This window comes from Panthera leo, chromosome F2 (genome assembly GCF_018350215.1).
Source record: "Panthera leo isolate Ple1 chromosome F2, P.leo_Ple1_pat1.1, whole genome shotgun sequence".
Lineage (NCBI taxonomy): Eukaryota > Metazoa > Chordata > Mammalia > Carnivora > Felidae > Panthera > Panthera leo.
In genome coordinates this window covers 39,028,569-39,053,747 of record NC_056695.1, presented here as the reverse complement: position 1 = coordinate 39,053,747, position 25,179 = coordinate 39,028,569, and the positions used below count along the sequence as shown (strand labels likewise).

General features: G+C 41.1%; 1 protein-coding gene across 10 annotated transcripts in view; it reads left to right on the top strand.

Moving 5' to 3' along the window:
• The window catches only part of RUNX1T1 (RUNX1 partner transcriptional co-repressor 1), a 154,531-nt gene that overhangs the window by 112,273 nt on the left and 17,079 nt on the right, over nt 1-25,179 (top strand). For 9 of the 10 annotated variants that reach the window (XM_042923327.1, XM_042923321.1, XM_042923328.1 and 6 more), the window contains 2 exons: nt 6,383-6,451; nt 11,622-11,812. In XM_042923327.1, coding sequence (XP_042779261.1) covers nt 6,383-6,451; nt 11,622-11,812 — 260 coding nt within the window. Of the gene's footprint in view, nt 1-6,382; nt 6,452-11,621; nt 11,813-22,805; nt 22,999-25,179 lie in introns of those variants that run through there. The other variant, XM_042923325.1, reaches the window with a different exon arrangement.

Here is a 25,179-nt window from a genome sequence, read left to right as displayed (position 1 = left end):
ATGTCTATATCTTCACGTACTCATAGATTTCCATATCCTACAGTAACGGTACACATGTTTCTTTTAGACCGATTCTCTCAGTTCTGCAGCTGCTTCCAAGGTCAAATGAGACCTGCAGAACTTCAGAATGATAATATAGGAGATTATCTTTAGTTCCAAATATTTCCTTGGTTACCTCCCTAGCTTGGAAACACTGGCAGTGTTTAAGTCACACACAAACGTTCTGAACATTTTTAAACTGCATTTGGAGGGGACTGGACAGAGAACATAACCTCCATGACTGCTGTGTTATATTTACTGACTCCCGTTCTCACTTTTGAAATACATCCATAGTGTTAAGTCAGTGTGAGGGATTAGCAAGAGAGCATGATTAATCTATTACCAATTAAATTTCGGGACTTTTCCCCAGATATTAAATAAAGGCCATTTTGAATAGCCTCTTGAACAAATTTAAAAATTGAGTACATACTGAACCCGTGATGTTATTTCTACTCTTTAAGTCAAAATCAGGTTGATATCTTGAAGGACTCTTCAAAATAATTGGGTTTTTTTTTCCCCCTAGAGATGAGATTTGTGTTATTTTTGTTGTTAACTCTTCACTTTGCAGGAAAAACTCCAAATATTCAAGTATTCAAGTTAGAAAGCTAATTCTTAACCCAGTTGTCTCTGTTTTCAAAGTATGACTTGTTTTTTGTACACTGAAGTTTTGTTACGTTGTGAATTTCACTGAAGAGCGAGTTAATGCCATCAGAATTGACGGATACAATCACTGAAATAGAATTGCCTTTGTATGTGCAGGTAGGTAGCTGCCCGTTAGCACTTCCCGCGCTCCCTCAGTGTTTATCTGGATCCCTCTGCTGCTGTTTTTCTCCACCTTTGTCTCCATTGCCCTTTTCTCTCAATGTGCTACTTGTATCACTCTCTTGGCTCCTGACATTTTATTTACTTTAAATTACTTTCTTTTTACTGCCTGTGGACTGTTCTAGAATCTTTCTACAGCTCATCTTGTATTTGTGTGCCTTCCTTCTGTGTTTCTCAAGAAGTCTTTTATACCATTAGAGTTAAGAGAAGTATCTAATGATGGACTAATGTCGGAGCCTGAAACATATATCTTTGAAACAGGAATACATTTTTCCCTGTGTGTGTGTGTGTGTGTGTGTGTGTGTGTGTGTGTGTGAGTGTGTGTGCGTGCGTGTGTTGTGAATGTGTGAATGTTGTGATGACAGTGTATGGAATTTTGAAAATACCTGCATGTATGTTTTGGTGAGGGTTTAACTCTTGCCAGAAAGGGAAATGTCAGAAAGAGGTTTTTGTTTCTTTTAAATGGGATGTAGAGTCAAGTTATTCATTCATAAAACGCTCAGAAATTCCAAGTTTGGCAAATTGATACCACCCTTGTCTCAAGTAGATTGGTAGGGAAATTGGTATTTTAAAATTCCACTGGTCAGAAAGCTTTATGATTGTCATATAATCGAATTATAGAATTTCTCATTACTGTCGAAAACCTCAGGAAATCTAGCGTGAAGGTTAAAAGCACAGATTGTTTGGATGCGAGCTTCTACTCCACTCCTTCCTAGTTTCGTCACCTTTGGCAAGTAACTCTCTGTGCCTCACTTTCCTCATCGATAAAATGGGGATGTTTCTGTATCAGATGAGTTAATAGGTATAAATCATACAGTGCTCGACCTGTAGTAGAGTAATAGCTGTTGCTATTATGTCTAGCATGTAATCTCAAAAAGTACTTTAAAGGATAGTGGTGGGATAGTGTTTTTGCTTCGTATACAAGATTATAAAATTAGAGTAGATTCTTAGGTATTTTTTCATTCTGGAAATATCTCCAGTTTTTAGGTAGCTGCTTTATTTAACAAGCAGAAAAACTAGAAAAGGGGAATTCTGTTTTAGACTCAGTAAATACGTTGTACCTTTGAGGCCCTACTTCCTAATACAAGGCTATAGAAAAGTAGTTTTCTCCCAACCAAAGAAATACATCTTTTCTTACCATCAGATTACAAAAACCACAACACGTTATTCACAGTATATCTGCATATAAAAGTTTAGTGTTTTATACACTTATATTGATTCCTTTAAACCACACCATGAAATTCATTTCAAGACCATTCAGCTCAGCTCCTAAGGAAAGCGCCTACTGTATTTAAGTGTGTTGGGTTAAAAAAGATGGGAGTATTAGTTAAATATTCCCATCTTTTAAAAACAAGGAAAGATGATTACCTCCTCAAGCGCTGGGTATTTTTACTGTTAAAAACAGAAATCCTAGTGTAGTTCTGGCTTCTAGGTTTGGTTTGGGCTTCTGGGACACAATATTGAAGCTTTGGAATTTATTATCCTTAAAAATAATAAGTAGGATTTATAAAGACGAACTCACCTCACCTGTCCTTTCCTTTGACGGTTTTTGTGATCGATATTATCATGATCTCAGCCTCATTCTGCCCACTACAGGATGAAGGCCATACCTAGGTGCTGCCAAGTTTTGAGCCTTGCTGTCCTGGGTCAAATGAGGTCCCATTGGTTCTCCAAAGGCTATCAGCTCATCCCTTCATATATATTGATGGCGGCCCTTGATGTTTCTAGTATCCAATGGTCTCCATTCTTTCGTAAGTGTAGCGCATCTTCCATCTCATACATTGTAGATTGCTTTTTCTGTTCTTCCACGTTTCTGGTAACAACTCCCGCGCCTTGACGCAGTCTCCTCTTTGCATAGATGTGTTGTCCTCCGGAGGCCCCTCCTCTTCTCCTCTCACCCCCAAGCAATTTGCTTCCCAGAGCGAGCCATACTGATGTAGGGCTTTTCTACAATTCTGCAGTTTTGAAATAGTTATGTATGTATACATTTCACATTTTAAGCCATCTCTTACCTTTGTTTCTGTGACTACGTTTTACAACAGCTATCCATTTTATAGCAACTGGTATTTTATAGGTGGTTAATATTTAATGGTTTAAAAATTAGGTTCTTTAAAATCTGGGCCTTAAAAACATAAGGTATTTTGCATAGGTTTGTCTAGAGCAGTCAATATTCTATCCTAAGGAAGCCTTGGGAGATAAGTTGTCTCTTGTCATATTGAGCAACTTCAAGATGTTTTGTTTGTTTGTTTTGTGTTTTTTAAAATGTTTATTTTGAGAGAGAGAGCGAGAGACAACAAGACAAGATGTGTGAGTGGGGGGAGGGGCAGAGAGAGAGGGGGAGAGAGAATCCCAAGCAGGCTCCATACTGTCATCAGCATGGAGCTCGATGCAGGGCTTGATCTCACAAATGGGATCATGACCTGGGCTGAAATCAAGAGTCAGATGCTTAACTGACTGAGCCACCCAGGTACCCCTGGATTTATTTGTTTTTTAAATTCAATATTGCCTATATAGACACTGTTATTGCTGCTACTTCAACAGAAGATAGTACGCTTATTAGTCATTTGGTTTCTGTAGTGACAGTGGTATTCATCAGTGTATCAAAAATAGAATCTGAGGAATACACGTATTGATCATTCATTTGGTTGGTAGACCTGATGTTTAGCTAGGACACAGTAACTTAAAACTGGAGAGGGTATTGTAAAGTATGTATGTATATATGTATACATATATGTAAATCTTTGTCTATTTTATAAAAATAATTTACCTGCTTTAGATTCTTCTCTTATTTTGAAAAGACATTATTTAAGGAGGTAGAGTAGGATCAAAAGGACTTTTGCTTGGTTGGCTGTGGTGTTTCTATCAGGTGTCAAGGTGAGGTGGAGTATAAGTTTATACGTCACTGTGAATTTTAGGGAGATACAGACAAGGTGAAATACTGCACAACTTTCCAGTATGGAAAGTGTATGGACCTTCACAATCTCTGTTGTACAGCCCCTAGGAAGGTGACACATAATTAAGCCTTGGACATTATCTTTGAGTAAATTTGGGGGCTATCAACATTCATGAGTTTTAAATAAAATTTATAAGAGTATCATGTAAGAAAGTTGAGAACTTTCCAACAAGGAAGAAGACAGTGAATTACTAACTATGTAAATAACTTCTATCCCCAAGTGACATGCTCGGAATAAAAAATCACTGTTGTATATTGCTTAATCCAAATCTCTTCAGAGTTGTTTGTTTTCTTTTTTAAGTTTCATGCTATATGGATTTAAGTGCTAAGAGAAAAAAGGAATTTTAAGGTGCTTTTTTTTTCACCTTAATTCTTGATGAGGAAATAAGTATCCATTCTTACTGGGCAGCCTACGAAATAATAATAACAGTGATAATAATAACAAAGGTAATAGCATGTAACGTCTAATGAGAGTTTGGGATGTGTGGTTCCCAGCATGCAATAGGAATTACCTCGTTCAGTCTCCATAGCAGTGCACCTAGATGTTGTATTAGTGTCCCCACTTTATAGATATGGTGACTGAGACCTGGAGAAACTAGCTTGCTCAATGTCACCAGCCTAATATATGGCCAAGCTGGGATTCAACTTCACTGGGCTCTAGAACAAACTCTCTTCGGCCTATGTTCTCTGGGGCCGGTAATTAGTATCTTTCATGCATGGCCTGTGGATAACTTAACATTACCTTTCCCATTCCCTGTAATAACAATTGGCCATTTATTAAAAAATATAATTTTTATAAGGGTATTGATCTTTTCTTAATCCAATAATTGGAAAACACTTTATTTATTTATTTTTTGCTTCTTTGGAGAAGGCATGATTTTTCTGTTTCTCTTCAGACTTTACATATCTATTCTTATCTAATAAATTATACTTAAGCCAAAATCTGTTCCCAAAAATTGTCTTTAAAAGCTGCCACAAGTTCATCTCTGATTCACTGTGCTGTATGGCTAAATGTGAACTTGATTACACTTTCTTTATTTCTTTTGGAAATAGTTATAGTGGTGTGGAAGTTAAATCTTGACAAATCTAATTAGCCATATCATATTTGCTTGAAGTTGTGTGTGCTCCAAACAGTCTAGATGTTTTAAGGATGAAAATTACCTAAATAAAAGCATTTTGGTTTTCATCATTTTCCTTATAGAAGTCAATGTGTGCATGAGAATGCAAGGGTATTCCAGTCCATCCGATTATCAAGTAATCATGAAATTATAATGAAAACTTAAAATAAAATTATATATTTGGAATAATTTTAGATTTGAAGAAACATTGCAGAGATAGTACAGAGGGTTTCCAAATGCCCTTCATTAAGATATAATAAGCTTTTGCTAATTCAGAATAGTTGGGGAAATCTTCAGTTTTAGTCAACTGATAAATCTGTGTGCCCTACAAGGAATCAAAACATTCAAATCTCTTTAAGGCATTCAAATGTAAAATTGTATATATACTTAGCTAAATTGATTGGGCTTTTCTGTTGTCTATACTCTGTATTCTGCTACTTGACATTTTTTATAAATGTAGGGAAATTTTTAATGACTTGACATTTATTATGGGTTGAATGATTGTTATATTTACAAAAGTTGAAGTGATTTTTTTCTTCCCCCAAGCCCCTAAATACATAGGCTTTCAGGGAAATTCAATGTGGAAGACATATAGTATATATTTTAACTATGGAAGACTGTATACACTTTATTTTCAAGCATATATAGGAAAATATTAAAGGTGTCCTGCCATTTCCATGAGCATGTTATTTTGGAGGTTAGCATTCCTACATCAGTTTTCTTATGTTTTCTCAAACTTTTAAAATTTGCCAAGTATGATAAGCACATTTCATTTAATGTGAGATGTCATTTTCTTTTTTGGAAAGCAGGTACTGATTCTGTTTTGTTAACCAAATACCTCTGAATCCATTCTAATGATTCTCTCTTGCTTCCACACGTCAAACCCATATGATCTAATGTGTGTGAAAATGTTTCGTGCTCAGCGAGATTTTTAAGAAGTAATTGTGAGAACTGGTTCGCCATGGAGTAAGGCTCACTATTTACTGAAAGGTGGTGGAATCAGAGCTGTGTGAAAATTAACATTAGCCTAAGATTTGAGTTTCTAACTACCAGTTTGACTCTTGGAAGGAAAACTACCAAACACCATTCATATTCTTTAACAAAATAAAGTATGCCTATGAAAATCCCCACAGTTGAGAGCGTTCTGGGAGCAGTGCTCCCAGATATCATAGTGTATAATGAAATCATGGAAGTTGTTGAATTTTGAGCATCCAAGGCATTTAGACCAACGGCCTTCTGTTTTCCTTGAGCTCTAATGACCGGCCTTGCTCTTCGTGTTTATTTTCTAGAAGTGAAATGCTCGGCCTTTTAAAAATTATGTTTTTGTAGAGCAGCCAAGAGAACAGGCATGGCCGGTTTCTACTGTGTGTAATGACATAACGTGCTTATGGTGCTTTCTTCCTCCCCCCGCCCCCCCCCCCCCCCGCCCCGCTTTGCATCCTTTTCCTAGATGCGCATCGGGAATTCCTTCACAGGCCTGCTTCTGGATACGTGCCAGAGGAGATCTGGAAGAAAGCTGGTAAGAACTGTTGAAAACACCCGTCTAGCGTTCTAGCAGCTGTGCACAGTTGTTCATGCAGCCATGTGAGGAGCGACAAGGAGGGCCTTTCCTGCTAACGACAACAAAAACAAAACAGCCCCCCGCCACAAACCAAAATTTTAAAATCCTAATTAATATTCTTCACCCGGGCCTTATTAGAACATGGAATCGTTTTTATTTTGGTAGCAGCTGCCAGTGCCATGTAAGTGACCGTCTGGCAGTCTTTCTGTTATAATCCTCTGTTTTTCAGGTGCTTTCATGGTTTCAGGCCGAAAGCTGGCCTAAGAGGTCTCAGCTTATGTGCAGTGTATTCTTAATAGAAAAAAACTTGTAGTGTTTTAGAAATTAAATCGCCTACGTCTGTCTTTTCGCCTGATGTTGTAAAATTGAGATATAATCGACACGTCTCCTAAATTGTTAAGAAAATCTCAGCAAAACTAGTTGACTAGTTTTTTTTAAATGTTTACACGTTGTTTGAGAGAGACAAAGCACGAGTGGGGGAGGGACAGAGACAGAGGGAGACCCAGAATCCGAAGCAGGCTCCAGGCTCTGAGCTGTCAGCACAGAGCCCAATGCGGGGCTCGAACCCACAAACCTCAAGATCATGACCTGAGCCGAAGTCGGACGGTTAACCCACTGAGCCACCCAGGTGTGCCCCAAGGCACTCTGAGGTGTTATGATTACAACCAGTATCTGAAATTGATCTGTTCTAATTAATATTCAAGGACCATAGCTAAATTATTTTCTAACTTAAATGACAAAGTTGCTTAACTTTTGTTTTTCCCCACCATATACACCATCATATTTTCATTAAGAGATACTGCTCTACCTTTGGGGGCTGATTTCAAGTTCTTGGTCACACGTTGACTTTACACAGTTCAGATCTGGCAGAATCTTGGTGGACCACCAACACTAAAAGTTGAGTCAAAGCCTTGCAAAAACCAACTCAAGAGATAAATCCATAAGCCTGTTTCAGGAGTTAAAAGATGATGTGACAGACACAGACTGTGACTTTGAGCTGCCATAACCCCAACTATTAAAATAGTTTGACTTGAGAAACTGGAAAATACTACTTCTGCAAAGGATCACCTGGGTGTTGGGCTAGGAACCCTATTCAAGGAGAAATAGTCAAGGGAAAGGGTCTCTTTGGGTTGTGATTTGACCCAGCTGTGTCTGTAGTTTTTTTGCAGCTTGTTGACAATCTGATCATTTGGCTCTTATCCAAGACTTTTTATAGCTTTCTCAAAGAAATACCTGTTTTTGTAAGAGTGGTAAGGAGTGTCCAAATCTGATAGTATTCTAGGCTTCGTGACTTAGAGAACCAGAAAACTCTCTTGCATGTCTAGTATACAAATCAGACAGATCATTCAGTTTAAAGGTTAAATATATATGTTGCTCAGCTGCATAGTATAATTAGATTTATAGAATCACCTCTAAGATTTCTACGTGGGTCACAGGATACTCCCAAGCTGTTAAAATGTGCTGAGTGTCACCTGTCTGGAAAAGGAATGGCTACATCTTCTTTCTGATCACTTTTTCTTCCCCATTTTTAAGCTGTCAGTGCAACTTACTCCACTAAGAGATATAAAGAATTGCCATTTTGGACAGCAGAAGGATGACATTTTATGTTGTGGGAGAGAGTCTTTTCTCTGTATTTCCCTTATTTGTGTGTCTTTAAGTTAAATCCGTGATCGTTCATAAAGAAAAATTGACGGTAAAGTCTTGTGTAATCCAAATTCTTTTTCTGGGCTATTATCTGCTCAAGTCTTTGTTTGACTGCTATTAAGTGAGAGCAGATTTTTCTGAATAGACCACCGTTGTGGGAAAGTCAACTTGAATAGCTATGCACAAAGGAAGTCCTACCATAAGTGGTAAGCAGTGGAAGCAGATTCAAAACCGCACTGTATATTTTCCACGTAATCAGGTTTTTAAAAAATTCAACATGTCGTAATCTACCGAGTCCCCGATTATTTTTCCTCACTGTTTTGTGGGTTCCTGAAACTAATTCTGGATATACTTGACATGGTGGGGGCTTCACGAGGAGAGAAAGAGCAATACTTTTATCATGTAAACGTTTTTTAGATGTGCCTGTTTTCTATCGTAGGTTTTCCATCTCAAATATGACTTAGGAGTGATGTCGATTAAATTTGTGTTCTTCTCACAGCGGTATCCCTAATCTGCTGCATAAGAACAGTGTGGGGATAGTTTTCCATGGATGGATGCTAATATTAAGGAGTATATTAAATCTCCAAAGTACAGGTGGCAGTTTCATCTGGAAATCTTGAATAACTACTTATAATATTTATCTTTATAGGCTTCTTGAAAAGCATTTGTGGTGTTCATAGTGTCAAGGCATCCAGCATGATGAAAACACCAAGGGCAGAATGTAACATCTGCACTCAGCTTGTTACAATTTGAAAGCTTTTCCCCCCAAGATTCTAAAATTTGCTGTGGGCAAATTTTTTTTTAGAAGAAAACCTACAAAGTGTATCTTTGCAATCAAAGCATTATACATTACCTTTATGGCAAAAGAAAGTAAATAAAAGAAAACTTCAAGCATTTGAAAAATATCAAAGGGGCAGAGCTCTCAATTGAATGTTGTATAACCAGCACATCCTTTTTCACAGAAAATTATAATTGCACAAAGTATATCCTGTGCATGAAAGTATATCATATAATATTTAGCACCATTTTATTCTGAAATGATTTGAGACTTGCAGAAAAGTTGCAAAAAAAACAGTGTAAAAAAATTCCCTTATACCTTTTACCCAGTTTCCCCTATTTTACTGTACTGGCTTTAATATCTTTCTTTTCTTCTTTTCTTCCCTCCCTTTTTTTTCCCGTTATACGTATTTTTTGCCATCCATTTGAGAGTAAGTCGCATACACGATGCCCTTTGACCCTAAAGATTTTAGTGTGTATTAACTGAGACCAAGGACATTCTCTTATATAACTATAGTACAACTACCAAAATCAGGACGTTAACAGTATTTAACTCACAGACCTCATTCAAATTCCTCATGTTGCCCCAGTAATAGTTTACAACGTAATATATCAATATACATTATTTGAATATTTGGGATCCTAACAAATGTTGAAGGACCCATCAATTTTCTCCTACAATTAGTATTTTTTAAAAGCAGCAGCAAAAGCAACAGAACACTCTGTAAAGGTATGAAAACTCTTCATCAAATTGGGGAAAAAATCCAACATAAAGATGGTTTTCAAGTCACAACCGAGTGTTTTCTTCAGTATATTTCTTTTTCAAACGATCAGTGAATGTTTGCAGTTGGTAATAAATATTCAAGCACCTTGCACATGTCCTACCAACTCTCTTTGCTGATCTGTATATGCCTGTGGGATTAGAATAGGAATGCATAATTTAAATATAAATTGCCTGATTTGCATACACAATTAGTCAAGCTACAGCTTTGATCGTAAGCAAAAATTATTGTCCTGTATTACCACTTAGATAGAATTTTAATTCACCTTGAATATTCAAACTAAATTAGACCCTGGCTGTATAGTTAGAAGGGCAGTACTTCCCTGGTCCCCCAGGTCGTTTACGGTAGAGTAATAAAGGCATCTTTTCACCTCCTGGTGAAGAACGTGCTTCCAACTCTGTGCAGTGCTCTGTTTCTGTCCAGATTTTAAATGGCATCTCTCTTAAAGCAACCAACAAAGGCTTAACATATTTTAGTTAATATTTCCGGTCTGGATCGTTCCCTTATATTTTAGTTTGTAAAAACATAGGAGACAGTAAACTGCAAGTGAAAGGACTTCAGATATAATGTTGTTAAAGGGACAGAAGCTACAAAAGTCATGACAGCTAATTAATAGTAGAAGGCTTCTGATGATCCTCAAGTCCTGGACTGTAGATGTGTGGAATAAACCACAGACGTGTAAGAAACCATAGGAGTATTTGCATCTCTTACATTTTTAATCTACAGTAAAACATTTTTATTAGGAATCTATGTTTTTAATTAAACAGAACATTTAATTAAGGTGCTTTTTAAGTGGGTGAAACAATTAAGTGCAAACACTTGAATGAAACATGTCATAATTAGTTTTAATAGAGTGTTAATTGGTACTAGGTTTGCCAAGTTAATAATTACTGCTTATTAAATTTTCAATTAATCATTGTCATTTTGCTTTGAATAAAGATGAAAATTAGATAAACTAATTTAGGGGGAGGATATTTTCCCTTGTTAATTAGAACAGTTAATTTTTTTTAATGGAAATTACTTGTTTTAGTTGTCAATCTCATATTGTACATTAGTCAAATCTTTGCACCCTTTCCACGGCCAAAAATAAAGAGCTAATTTGACACCTTGCAGGTTTCCAGGCAGGCCTGATTGTTTTGGCCTCTGGTAGGGTTCAATTACATTTGTCTAGTGCAACAGTTGGTTAGGTGAAGCTGTGTATGTGTTCAATTGAATAGGTGGACGACGGCTTAAAATATGGAAATGAGAAAATGATTTTTAAAAATCCCTATCATTCAGTCTGTACAGACATATATCCACATTACTCAAGAAATGCCTTAAGAAAAAGAGAAGCTGGATCATCTGTTTCATCACGGATTGTCTTTACAGGGTCTACACTGTTCAGTTGCCATCTGAATGCCCTTTCACTACTGTGCTGTATGTTTCACCAGCAAAGTAATTGTTAGCACTTATACGTGTAGATGCGTAAAGTCCCTCCCCTTCCTATTTTTGTTTTGAAAGCTTTACTCATGCGCTCCCTATGTGCATATTACCCCATAGCATTGTGGCAAACCACCTTAATGTAAATGTCTGAATTATCCAGAAAGGTTTCTTGTGGTCGTTTTGTCCTTTAACTCTTTACGTTTGGTGTCATAATCATTTCTGGAGGTACTGGTTTGGTAGAAAAGTGGTAGTGATACTACATTAGTTTAAAAAGTATTCCCAGACATGCAAGTTAAAGGGGAAAACAAAAAATCTCACTCTTTGTTTTCCTAAACGAATTTCCAAAATCTGCTGGCTTTTTAGACAGCCAGGAGAACTGCCCAATACCTGGGATTGAGAGTCATGCCTGTACTATAGAATTCTGTTTACCAGCAATCAGTATCCAAGGTCCCGCGCTAACAGGGAAATCTTCTCTTGTCCCGTGTGGCCTGCCCCGCACGCAGAGGAGGCGGTCAACGAGGTGAAGCGCCAGGCGATGACCGAGCTGCAGAAGGCCGTGTCTGAGGCCGAGCGGAAAGCCCACGACATGATCACGACCGAGCGCGCCAAGATGGAGCGCACGGTGGCTGAGGCCAAGCGGCAGGCGGCGGAGGACGCGCTGGCCGTCATCAATCAGCAGGAGGATTCGAGCGAGGTGAGGTGCTAGGGGGAGCTTCCAAGGCACGCAGGGCGTTTCCGCCAGTCCGAGCACTTGGTTTTGATTCCAGGAGGTCACAAGTAAAAGCGGGTACTGGCTTTTAGACAAACCGATCTGCAGGGGCAAAATGAGAATAATCTGGGTGGGGGCGGGGGGGGGGGGGGGTGTCCCGGCACTTGTGGAATCCAATGGTAAGAGCTGATCAAATGTTGTCTAAAAGCACAACTCTGCCAAGAAAAGGTTTTTAATATATTTGGTGGGTAATAGATTCAAGTGAAATTCTCATAGCTTCTTAGCACTCGGCTGTGGGCACACGTGTATGTCAGTGTGTGTGTGTGTGTGTGTGTGTGTGTGTGTGTGTGTGTGTGTGTGCGCTCGCGCGCGCGCGCGCGCATGCGCACGGTGTGTGTGTTTGGTTTCCTTCTAATACAAGGGGTTTAAAAGAGACGTCCTGTGCAAACGTGCTCTCCCAAGATATGACATGGCTGGGATCACAGCCACCCCCTTAACCATTGGTCCTAAAGTCCAGCGTGAAAACAGCACCTGCCTCAATTCAACATTTCTGAGAGATCTTTCTGCACGATCTGTTTCTCCCCTTATTTGTAATAACCATTATGCGAGTCATTTCATAGCATAACATCACAGTCGTCACAATATCATTTGGTATTATTTCAGCATATTAAAACACACACACGCACACATAGCCCAAATGGCTCAAGGATCTGGGAAGTAACTAACACACAGTACCTAACAATGCTATTTAAAATAGAGCCCGTAACATCGGAACAACGTAGTGATGCTTCGCATTAATGAATGCAGTGCCACAATCCCCGCCACCCCGCAGTAACTTTAGATAAAGGGCTGTAGTGAGCTAGTCTCACCAAGCTGAACTAGCAAGGGCGTCAACTGATAAATCAATGGTCTACTACAATACATATCTATAATTTGTGAAGGAGAGTAAGAATTTAATTTGTACCAGGCTTCTCTGTAGATGAAAGACCCTGCGGGAATCACTCCATGCCCAGAGTTTCTATTTAATGTGTAGCAGATGAATAACAAGGGGACAAAAGGAATTGATTTTCAACATTGGAAAGTTTCTCAGGAAAAGAGGGACAAAGAGAAGTTTATCTACCCTTTAACTGCTGACTTTTCCGTTGTCGAATTAAGCTAGACATAAATTCAATTTTATTTGGCATCTTGTGGCTAAGATATTTAAGGATCTTGTTTTGTGTGTGTGTGTGTGTTTTTTTTAAATGTCTATTAACGTGTTTTGGAGAGAATTTGTCCTGCTCCATTTAAGTTAGTAATACCATGAAGCATGGTTGGTGCCTTCCCTAAAACATTATCACTTTCACAAGGACACATTAGGGTGGTTATGTATGGTAAGAGTATTTTGTAGGCCACTAAATTCTAAAGGTAAATGTTTAAGAAGAAATTGAGAACTAAGTTTTTGTATTTGGCAAATAACAATGCTGTATTCCTTTAGTGTCTAAGAGCTTTGTGCTTTCATTCCTAATACTTACTCAGAAAAATATGTGATCTTGATGCTAACATTTAGCATCATAAGACTATGGCAGGGCACCTGGTGGCTCAGTCAGTGAAGCGTGTGACTCTTGGTTTTGACCCAAGTCATGATCTCACAGCTTGTGGGTTCGAGCCCCACTTTGGGCTCTGCGCTGATGGTGCAGAGCTTGCTTACCTCTCTCTCTACCCCTGCCCAGCTTGTGTGCTCATGCGCTCTCTCTCAGAAAATGAATAAATAGACATTTAAAAAATTACGGCGTATCGGCTAGTAGCTGTAAGTAGTAGATAGGATAGAATACCCTGGGTATGAATGATCTTCTGTAGCAGTTGTTTTTTTCTTTCTTTCTTTTTGGATCTCTTAGGAGACTTTAATCTAGAACTGTCTTTAATCTGCAATATAGCACTACCCTTGTCTTAAGCGACATGTTGCCAAGGGTTTCAAGGTAGACTCTGCTAGGAGAAAGGGCTTGAAATTCAGAAGACCAAATATAATTTCTGGCCCTATCTCTTACAATTCTGTGACTTTGAGAAAGCCACCAAGCATCTAAAAGCTTTGGTCTTCTTACCGTGTTGTCACTATGAATGAAAGTGTCTCCTACAGTGGCCAGAACCTTGAGACATGATCATTTTATCATCTTGCCGGTGCGGAAAGTCACCTGACATGGCTAGGACACGGCAGAAACAAAGCTGGAACTCGTAGCATGCTGTCAGTCCTTATGGTGTTCCGTAGCTACAACAAGGATCTTTCCATAAGGACCAGTAAGGTCATTTTTGGATGCAGATAACCTGAAAGGCAACTTAGGTCTGATTTCTTCATTTTAACCTGCTGTACCTCTTTCAAGACTTGGAGTGGGACGGAGGGCTTGATCCCTCGAATAATTGAGTTTCTTTTCTTCGAAAGCAATGTAAACACGGTCCTGAGAATAGCAGAGCAAAAGATGGAAGAGAGATCCATTGGAATGAAGCTGAGACCCCTCTAGACTGGGACAGGAGTCTATAAGATAAAGATGGTTCGACCAAGGACTTGACAGAGAAGTAAAGGTTAATCCAGTAGCCCTAAATTAATGTTATGAATTCTCCTGAGGAATGACAATGTCCAAGAACAGTCTAAATGCCTGGTGGTAAGTTTAAATGCCTGGGCTCTATCTTTTGCCCACATTTATAGGTAAATATTTTTATTTCCCCCCTCAGAAATCCTTCTACTTTGTGAGGGGGACAAAACTTTGAATCCAGCATGTTATTTTTCTCGACGCTGCCCTTCCCTCACACTGAGCAATATACACCTTTTCATAGAAATGACCTGATAGAAGCCACCCCAGAAGTGATGTTTGCAAATCACCTCAAGTTTTGAAAGTTCCCTGAGCCCCTCTGGGACTGAGCCAGAACAACTTTGGCTTCCTTGGGCTAGAGTTGAGCTCCCTATTCCAGCATGCAACATGGTTGGCCCCAGGGTGGGAATCTGTTAGGCCGGGACTGCGTGGCCCAGCTGATTTGCAAAGACAGTACAGGTACTTCTCAGAATTCTTTTCTGTCGTTCTAGGCAGGGGGTTTTCTTGAGTTTTAGCCACTCAACCCTAAATAAGGCCCACATAGTATTGTGTTTTAGAAGTTTGATAAGTTGTTCTTTGTTTTCTTAGAAAAGAACGTAAGAGGTCTGGCCACCATAGTAATTGGTTGGAAAAAGAACATACTCCCATTAAATGTAGGAAACATTGATTTAGAAACTGCACTAAGAAATTAATGGGCATTTGTTGAAAAAAAAAGTCACGTTTGTGACCTGCCCAGGGCAGTTTGTTATTCAATACATATAACTCTAAATCACTCACATCCATGTTTTCATTTATTCTTTTTTTTATAATGTTTATTTTTGAGAGAGAGCGGTTGGGGGGCGGGGGCACGGGACAGAGGATCTGAAGCGGGCTCTGTGCTGACAGGAGAGAGTCCCATGTGGGGCTTAAACTTACAAACCGTGAGACCAGGACCTGAGCTAAAGTCGGACGCTTAACCGACTGAGCCACCCAGGTACCACTCATTTATTCTTTCAATAACCAAGTTTTGAGCTTTTATTCTATGTCAGGGATGGTGCTAGGCACTGAGGGGACCTCTGCTTTCATGCTGACTACAGTTCATTAGAGGAGGTAAATCACTAACCAAATATAAGCGTCTTGACACGTTTAAGTGTGGAAGCTTCCAGAAATTAAGTTCCTTTCATCTGATATTTAAGAGGACAATAAGGAACTGGTCAGCGGCTGCTCTCCATCTCACTGCACCCTCCGTGACCTCATCACTGTCTCCCTGGGCAAGGGGCATGTTGGTGCCTCTGTGCAGGAAGAAGAGGACAGGTGGGGAAAAGAAGCTCTGCCAGGTTTTGAAAACAGGAGGGCTATGAGAGTGTTTTGGAAGGATCACTCAGGCTGCCGTGTGGAGAGAGATTAGAGGAAACTAAAAGGAGGGACCAATCTGTGTGAGGAGGCAGATGGGGATGAAGATAGTTGGTAGTGGCTCCGGGGGTGGAGAAAACTGTAGATGTTGGCTGGGAACCCTTGAGATAAAATGGGCAGGATTTCATGACTGGTCGGCTGTCAAGGAAGAAGAGGGAGTCCAGAAGACGGGGTTGGGAAATACACATCAGATAATCCTACTTGGACAGTCTTCAGAAACTTGCTGGCTTTGATCTGCCCAAGGTGGGGGGGGGGGGGGTGGGGGAGCTTATTTGGGGGCGGAGTGGGAGTAGGGGCTTGGTAGAAGAGGGAACCTTCCTTATTTTTTGTGCATAAACAACACAAGTTAAAAAATTTTAGGAAGCTCAGATCAGTTACTGAATCCAGCTAGACAGATTGTCTCTGAATCAGAAAGGGTAAACAGAGCACAAACTCTTAAATCATGCTGTTTAATGTGAAAATCAGGATAGTATATAAAGGTAGGGTACAGGGTGACCATACCTCCCAGTTTGAGTGACACAATCCCAGTTTATCCCTGTTGTCCCCTGTGATTACTGAGGGGTCCCTTTTATTCTCAAGTGTTCTGGTTTATATGATGAATTATATGGTCACACCGCTTGAAGGCCATTTTCAGGCGATTTGATGGTCCTCTTTGGCTAGCAAAGCTCAGAGACGGGTGCTTGGGGCAGAAGGAATCTGAGAGGAGGACCTGAATTCTGGCTCCAGCTCATTAGCATATCAGGCGTCCTTGGGTGGGCCATTTCACTCCTGTCAACCTCCATTTCTTCTTAAGGAATGCGATGTTACTTGCTTACCTCAGAGGGTTGTTTAGAAGTTTTTGTTTGGTTTTGTTTTTTATTGATGGTTGACACACAACGTTTAGATTTTTTTACACCTACATTTTAATTCACAGTGTTCTGAGAGCTGTAACGCAAGGCATCTTTATCAACTGATACTTCCCACAGTCCTTCATCACAAGACACGCTAAACTTTCTGATTGCCACAAGGCTTTTTCTCCCTTCTCTCCCTTAATTTGAAGTCACCCCCTATTACAGACATTACCCATGTCTTATGTAGATCACAAATGATCTAGAGCATCCAAATCTGTAAAAATGCATATGTAAATAATATAAATGCACAAAATAGTATTCTCCTCCTCAGAGGAACTTCGAGAAGGAATCTGAGCTCCAAATCAGAAGAACAGATCTCTACACCGAGTTTCTTCTGAGCTATTTGTGTTAAGGACAGATGCCCATGTATACTTCTTTCTATGATTTCAGAGTTTCTACCTGTTTTCACACATGAACAATGAACCTAATGCCCATTCTGCTTCGGAAAACTAGTGGTTCTGAAAAAGTAGGCAGTAAAGAATGGAGATTTTTTGGGGCGCCTGGGTGGCTCAGTCGGTTAAGTGGCTGAGACTTCGGCTCAGGTCATGATCTCACGGTCCGTGAGTTCGAGCCCCACGTCGGGCTCTGTGCTGACAGCTCACAGCCTGGAGCCTGTTTCAGATTCTGTGTCTCCCTCTCTCTGACCCTCCCCCGTTCATGCTCTGTCTCTGTCTGTCTCAAAAATAAATAAACGTTAAAAAAAAATTTTAAAAAAAATGGAGATGTTTCTAGAAAGAGGAGACAAGGATTGAAAATATGGAACTGGGGAGAAGAGCAGGAGGAAGTGCAGAGTCAGGAATAAATAGGCACAGGTATTACCTGTAGGAGGGCCATGTGATTTATCATCCAGACGGGGACTCTTCAGGGTAGAAGGGGTGATTCCCACCAGGGCCAGCTGTCCTGGGTGCCCTGAAATCCCGGTCAGCATAGTTCAGGGGCGGGAGGTGGGGGTGGCGAGGAGGCAGGAAGTGTGTTTTGCCTGAGGTGAAATGGGCAGACCTACAGCGAAAGTTTAATTCTGCACCTGGCGTGGTTAAAAACTGCCTTTTATACTTTCTGTGCTTCGGTGCATTTAGTCTTCCTATGGGTCCAGGTAGAGTAGAAAGTGCTGTTGTCCTTGTTTTGCAGCCAAGAAGAGCCGAGTCCCCGGAGGTGAGGCCTTTGCTCGGGGTCTCAGCCCTAAGTGTGAGCTGGCCCTCAGCCCGGACTGTCTGCCTCTCAGGCCACCTTCTCAATAGCCACGTGACGGGAATTTTTTCCCTCGATGGCATATTAGTCTATCTGTTTCCTCACTGGACTTCCTTCACATTATTCCTCCCTGGTTCTCTAAGTTTACCTGGGTTTATAGGTAAAGGTATAGGTTTATAATACCAACTGTTACTAGAACGATGCTGCACTTGGGGCAGACATCTAAGCAATATGATACTTTCTCTTTCTCTCTCTCTCTCTCTCTCTCTCTCTCTCTCTCTCTCTCTCTCTCTCTCCAGTGTATTAACATTTTGCACCGAGAATACACTGCCAGCAAACAATTTTGCCGAATCTCGCCATCTTAAACTCTCATGTTTTCGTATTCATGTCTGGTTCACATACACATATAGTTTTTTCCCAGTGAACATTGTCAGATTGGGTCGATTTCCAAACAGTCTGCTACAACTCTTCTTTGAGCTCCATAACCTATTCTAGCATAGGGGATCGAAGCAATGACTAGAAGTGGGCATAGAACAGAGAGTAAGTAATTGTACTGTTCTAATAGTTTTGAGTTTTAAGCCACCAAATTAAAGCCACCACCCCCCTCCAATTAAAATGGCCTTTATTTACTTTTCCTACATAGGTACAGAACTACACAGTTTACATTAACGTTGAACATCTTTGTGGCACTTAAAGAAAAACACTGATCAAATCTTTACACTTTGTATTTCCAGAACCTGCTAAGACCTGACAGTTTGAGCAAGTCACTCTGAGAGGTTCATGTTCTTTACTCCTTCTAGAAACGGCGGAACTACCCCCAGTGGACCCTGTGCATTAGGTTCCAAATAATAGAAACTCCACCTGAGTGGACACTGTAGAATTAGTTACCATGTAGTTATAGCACAGGAGTCTGTCAGCATGGTTCTTATAAGGCTGTCATGATCCTGTCAGACCCATCCCGGAACAGTTTGGAGCTCTCCGAGCGTAAACTATGATTCCATGTTACAATAAGATTTTGTTGTTGTTGTTTCATATCAAAAGGCCAGGTGTTTGCATCCATAGACTTTCACAGTATAGTGGATGGAGCACTGGACCTTGAATGGTTTGCATTGGCTTACGTGTCGGAGCTTTGGTTTTCACATCTATAAAACTAGCATAATGTTTATGTGACTCAATTTGTAAGGTTCTTGAGAGATGCAGAGTAGATGTATATCAGAACCAAGCCACCTTCCAAGTGAGCAGTGTGTGTGTGTGTGTGTGTGTGTGTGTGTGTGTGTGTGTATGAATGATAGAGAGAGATGAAAAACCAGTTAAGAAGCTGTTCTAACAGGGGCACCTGGGTGGCTCACTCGGTTGAGCATCCGACTTCGGCTCAGGTTCCCATACAGGTATAGACCGCATGATATTGCAGTCCGTGGGTTTGAGCCCCGCGTCGGGCTCTGTGCTGACAGCTCGGACCCTGGAGCCTGCTTTGGATTCTATGTCTCCCCCTCTCTCTGTCCCTCCCCTGCTCATGCTCTGTCTCTCTCTCTCAAAAATAAAGATTAAAAAAAAATTAAAAACAAAAAACAAAGAAGCTATTCTAACAGAAAGGGCAGGGAAGGAACTTGGATAGTAACCATAAGCTTGAAAACCTGGGAAGAGAACCCACAGAGGCAAGATCCATGGGGGTTGGCACTGAGTTGTTGCAGGGGCTAAAGAAAGAGGAGTTTCCAATAAGATGACAAAGTCTTGAACTTGAATGTTGCCAACAACTAAAGTAGACCACACCAGTGAATCAGGTTTAGGGAATACTGACCTGGGTGACAGGAGCATCCTGGTGGAGCTCCAGAACTGGCAGTTGATAGTAGCTCAGGAAGGAAATTAAGGGCTGGAGAAACAGGTTGGAGTATCATTTTCTTACAGCTGATAGTTGAAACCATGAGGGCTGACAAGGGAGAGCGTAGGAAGCGAAAGATTTTCTTTTCTTTACGCCAGCTTCCCCCTCTTGCCAAATATTTAGAGGGAAATGAACAAACAGAAGAAAAAAAGAGGTACCAGTGTAACAAACAGAATTGTAGTATATCAAAACAAAAGTTAGAGGGAATTTCAACGAGGGGAATTCAAAAAGGAGAAGTGGGGAAATAAATGGCCACTAACAGTGAATCTTTGTAAGGTCTGAGGACAGTAAGGGTACAGAAAATGTGGTCACTGATGAAGTGTAAGGGGAGGTAGGCTAATGTTTTTTCTACAATGTAGTTGTCAGTGCCTCTGGAGGGAGGCATGGGGCAATGAGCTTTCTAATTCTAAAGATTGTGCTGTGGGAGGATTGTAGATAGTTTCTTCCGGCCAGTGCCGGGAGGTGCTACTTCCTTCTGTTTTATTCAGGACTTTCTGAACATCAGGCACTGTGCTTAGCACTGACATCCTCCTGAACAACATGCAGTAATTACTCCTGTGTGGCAGGTACCTCCCTGAGAGGTTAAGAAACTTGCCTGTGGTTTTAAGGCCACCAAATGGCAGAGTTGGAAGTAAGACCCAAGACGGGCTGACTGAAGCCATTCAAAATTGGCGGCCATTTTTCACTGCACTCCATGAATACCTTGTCTTTGGTGCGCTTGCTTCCTGTGCCAGCCTGTCTTTGCTTTTAGCGATTAAGCACCCTTCCTACCTCATTCCTGCTAAAACAGGCTCTAAGAAGTACGTGAAATGGACTGAGTGTGGCACTTTGGGAAATGTGTTTGGTTTGCAGTCCAAAGACCTGGGTGAATCACACCTTGGCTGTGGAATTTCATATTTGTGTGACTTGAGGCAAATCATTTACTGTACAAGTTACTTATTCTTTGGGCCTCAGTTTCCCAAGCTGCAAAATGTTTTTGAAAGTGGTTTTTTTTTCTTTAATTTTTTTTTTTAACGTTTATTTATTTTTGGGACAGAGAGAGACAGAGCATGAACGGGGGAGGGGCAGAGAGAGAGGGAGACACAGAATCGGAAGCAGGCTCCAGGCTCTGAGCCGTCAGCCCAGAGCCCGACTCGGGGCTCGAACTCACGGACCGTGAGATCGTGACCTGAGCCGAAGTCAGACGCTCAACCGACTGAGCCACCCAGGCGCCCCTTTGGAAGTGGTTTTAAAATGTACAGTGCAGTGCAAATGTAAGATGTGATCCTACTGTGGATTGAAGCCCGTGTGTGGGAGAGTTCTTTACATTTGGGGAATTTTAATTGTAATCATTCTACTTCATTCATTGAGCATCATTTGCATGTAGACATTTTCTGGAGACTTTTAGGTGAGTACAGACCCGGAGAAACTTAGAGCAATCAGGAGACCATGTTTTGTTTCCTGGAAAAGGAATTTCCAACAGTAAGAACCAGCAAGGATATTATTTTGCAGGTGGGGCTATGGAATACCATTCTCTGTGTATCTAAAATAAGAAGAAGGAAATAATTTTGTTCTTAGGGAGGAAGAGAATTGCTGGTGTGGAACCAAGTAGCAGCAATCTTTGACAGGCAGCTCTGGCATTAAAAAGCTCCGTTCATCATTTCCCTTTCCATCTGTAGTATTAGGACATTTAGCAAAAGGGAGGGTTGTGTTCAGCCTCATTTTCTTCATCTGAGTCACAGCCTAACTGTGGTCTATGGCTGACTCCCATTTTTTGGATCGGGGGAAAATATTCCTTATGCCAAAAAGGGAATAATAATATCACAAATAAGGGAAGACTTTGCCATGAATTTGGGGAATGAAATTTGCTATGAAATGGTATTCTTGAGCTTTCCACACTGTTAACGGTAATTCCATTGCCAGCATCGTTCTTCAGAGGACTGGAAGGGAAGCTTAGTTATATGATGGATGGATGGATGGGAGAAAGAAAGAGAAAGGAAGAGGAAAGTAGGGAGGGAGGAAAGAAAGGAATGGATAACTATCAGGAAATACTAGCCTGAATCTAAAAAAGCATGCATTGAAAAATATAAAATTAGGTTAAACCATCGTTGATATACCCCTGGGTATTAGACACAATTTGCACTTTCCACCTTTGTGAACAGCAGAAAGCTTGGAAACTTAGAATGATCAAATTAGGGTACTCACAAGATTGTACACTTTCCACTGTCCCCAGAAGTGTGACTGTTGAGTGGCTGAATGCCCCTGGTCAGGCATCAGTCTTGCAAGTATGGATGAGCCAACAGGAAATTTGGTAGAGCTACCCAAGAGAAGTACATTAATGGAAACCGCTTTGTCTGTTTTCTAATGAACTTTTACCAAGGAATATGCACTTTGGAGATTTTGGTTGTTGTTGAACAGTCGCGCTAAAGTTCCTGCACATTCGTTGTGATGCAATGTTAAGAGCAGTAAAAATACATAGTCCCCCTCCCCCCCAGCTCATTTGAATTGTTCTTTGTTGTACTTTCCTACAGCTGAAGGTTGTTTCTGTCCCAGGGGTGGGTGGGAAATAAATGGAATCGAACAGCTTCAGAATGGAACTAGAAGGAAAACTAGCCAGAGCTCTTGAATCCTGGGTCAGAACCCGGTGACGCCAGGCAAGAAAGCTCAACTCCCAGCAGCTTCATGATCCAAAACATCTGTTTCTATATTTGGCATAATTCCACTTTTTTATTTATAAAATTGTTCCCATCTTTGAAAAACACTTTAAAAACTAAAGAAGGTCCCGTTCTGTCCCTTCTTTCCACTCCCCAGCACATGCATTTGTAATTACCTGGTTTCGTCTGTGTGTTTAATCAGCTTCCATCGAGAAGGTGGCCTGCATCTGATTTCAATCTGAAGGAGCCATGAGTGCTGGGCAGTTACCACCCTCATGTCTGCCAAACTGTGCCTCTGCCAGAAAAAGGATAAGACTCACACCAGGGTATTTCCTAAAGAAGCCACTTGCCTCAGATTAGATGTTTAATTTCCTTAAAATATTGTTTTGGATCCAGGTCTCTGTTCTCTAATTGGGATTTTCTGATATAATTTAGGAATTTTGCTTATGTGCTGAGTTTGTTCCAGGATCCAGCTGGCATCATTCAAAATGCCCAAACCTCAAGGAAGCAAACTTCACTGTGGGCACCAAGCATCATGCCTCACCACTATGAAGGCTGGGCCAGGCTCACGCTGCTCAGGTCTTTGTGGGATCGTTACACACGCAAAGCGATTGGTTAATTTTGACAGAGGAGGGCTTCTAGGTCTGGTAGAAGCCTCTAATCCAGAGGTACACATCCCTTGAAATATTTTCCTGGTTAAATTCAATTAAAGGAGAAATAATTTACTTTGTTTTAATTCTTTCTTTCTTCCTTTCTTTCTTTTAAGTTTATTTATTTTGAGAGAGAGCACACACACACACACACACACACACACACACACACACACAAGCAAGTTGGGGAGGGGCAGAGAGAGAAGGAGAGAGAATCCCAGGCCCATGGTTCGGGGCTTAAACCCATGAACCGAGAGATCATGACCTGAGCCGAAATCAAGAGTGGGAAACACCCAACCGACTGAGCCACGCAAGCGCCCCTCCATTTTTATTTATAGTAACATCTAAACCAAGTTTCTGAATATTCCTCAACTGTGTTCCCTTAAAACACCTCCCACTGACCGTAGTTTGAGATGTTAAATTTTCTCCGCCCTTCTCTGGGCCACAATTATGTAGCTGAGTTCTAAGTTTCAAACAAGAGTTCTAGAGTTTAGAGGCTCCTAGTACTTAAAAGACTGTGGAAGCCCCTTTTTTTTTTTTTTTTTTTTTTTTTTTTTTTTTTAGCAAAACTGGATTGACTGCTAAAAATCCCTTTGCGTATTTTGGACACTGGTAAAACCATACACACCAGGGTCATGGGCTGCAAGAGCCTTTGAAAAGGTGTTTTTTTTTTTTTTTTTTTAAAAGATTTCCTTTATTTATTTGAGAGAGAGAGTAGGGAAGGAGGAGCAGAGGGAGAAGGAGAATCTTAAGCAGGCTCTGAGCCCGACACAGGACTCAGTCCTACAAACCGTGAGATCGTGACCCGAGCCAAAATCAAGAGTCGGGCACTTAACCCCCTGAGCCACCCAGGCGCCCCTAAAAAGGTGTTTTAATTGTGATACAACCACATACCAGTCAGCTGGGTTGGGGTTACTGGAGTATAGTCGGAAGTGTTGCCAGAAAATAAAACCAAGGAAGGTATGGAATACAAAAGATTAATGGCACAATGCTAAACTCGCTTGGGAATGGTTTTGTCAGAGGGATCACGGGCATTTAAAGTTGGCTTCCTGACCTTCTGCCACTTCCTCCAAGGGCCTCCTCCGAGGGCATAGCCCCTCCTTTGTACCTAAGGTCTCTCCTGTACAGTTGCTTTTCTATCTCCGGTGTGTCTGCGCCCTGATTCATGCTGTGTTTATCTCAAGGTTTAAATCTTAGAGGCAACCTCATTTCTGCTCTCCCCTCTCTTGTGAAGCAGCCCCGGAGATTGCCAGTGGACTCGCCAGGGTCCTGGTGGTTAGTTTCCTCTACTTTTCTAACTACTCAGAGTTGCTGAGTTGAAAGCGTGCTGCGAAGGAACCCCGGCAGCCCGGAAGCGTCGCATGCAAGTGGAGCCATTATTTATTTACCCGGTTTTAGTGTTTCCAGCTTTGAAAGCCAAATTAGGTGTAGTCTGATTGATTCATTTTGCAGATATTTATTGAGCACCTGCTATATAGCAGGCACTGTTCTGAGTGCTTAGAGTGTATTGGGCAAAAAAACCCAAACCAGCGACCCTCTCCTCCAGGGAGCTGAAGCGAACTAGCTTGTTTGGAGCTTGTCCTCCCATGTGGTTGTCGGGTGCCCCAGAACCTGGTTGCAGTGAGGGAGTGGAAAATAGAATCCTCTGGGTGCTCTTCTGTTGCGTGATGTTTCTTGGAATGTAATGGGCAGTTCTCACAGTTCTTCTGTGATTCCTGCTGGTATCTAGAGACAAGGAGCTTCTGCCAGGAGCGATGTATGTGTCTGACCACGGCGGTATTGGTATCAGAGGGGGAAGAAATGTACAGGCTGCAAGTTGTCGGTAGGGGGGAGCAGACTTTAGGTGTTAGAAGATAAGCAAACCTGAAGGGAAGGGATTTTATAGGAAAAACAGAAAGCCTCAACCAGTTCGTTAGGTATACTGGCGGTTGGTAGAAAAGTTTCGGCAATCACACCAAAACCCGCGTCTTCTTTTTCTGTTGTTGTTCTGCAGTTTTTATGTATTCATTTGGAGAAAGACAGAGACAGTGCGAGTGGGGGAGGGGCAGAGAGAGAGAGAGAGAGGGAGAGGGAGAGACTGAGAATCCCAAGCAGGCTCCCCACTGCCAGCACAGAGGCCAACGCGGGGTTCAAAGTCACGGAAACCATGAGAGCAGGAC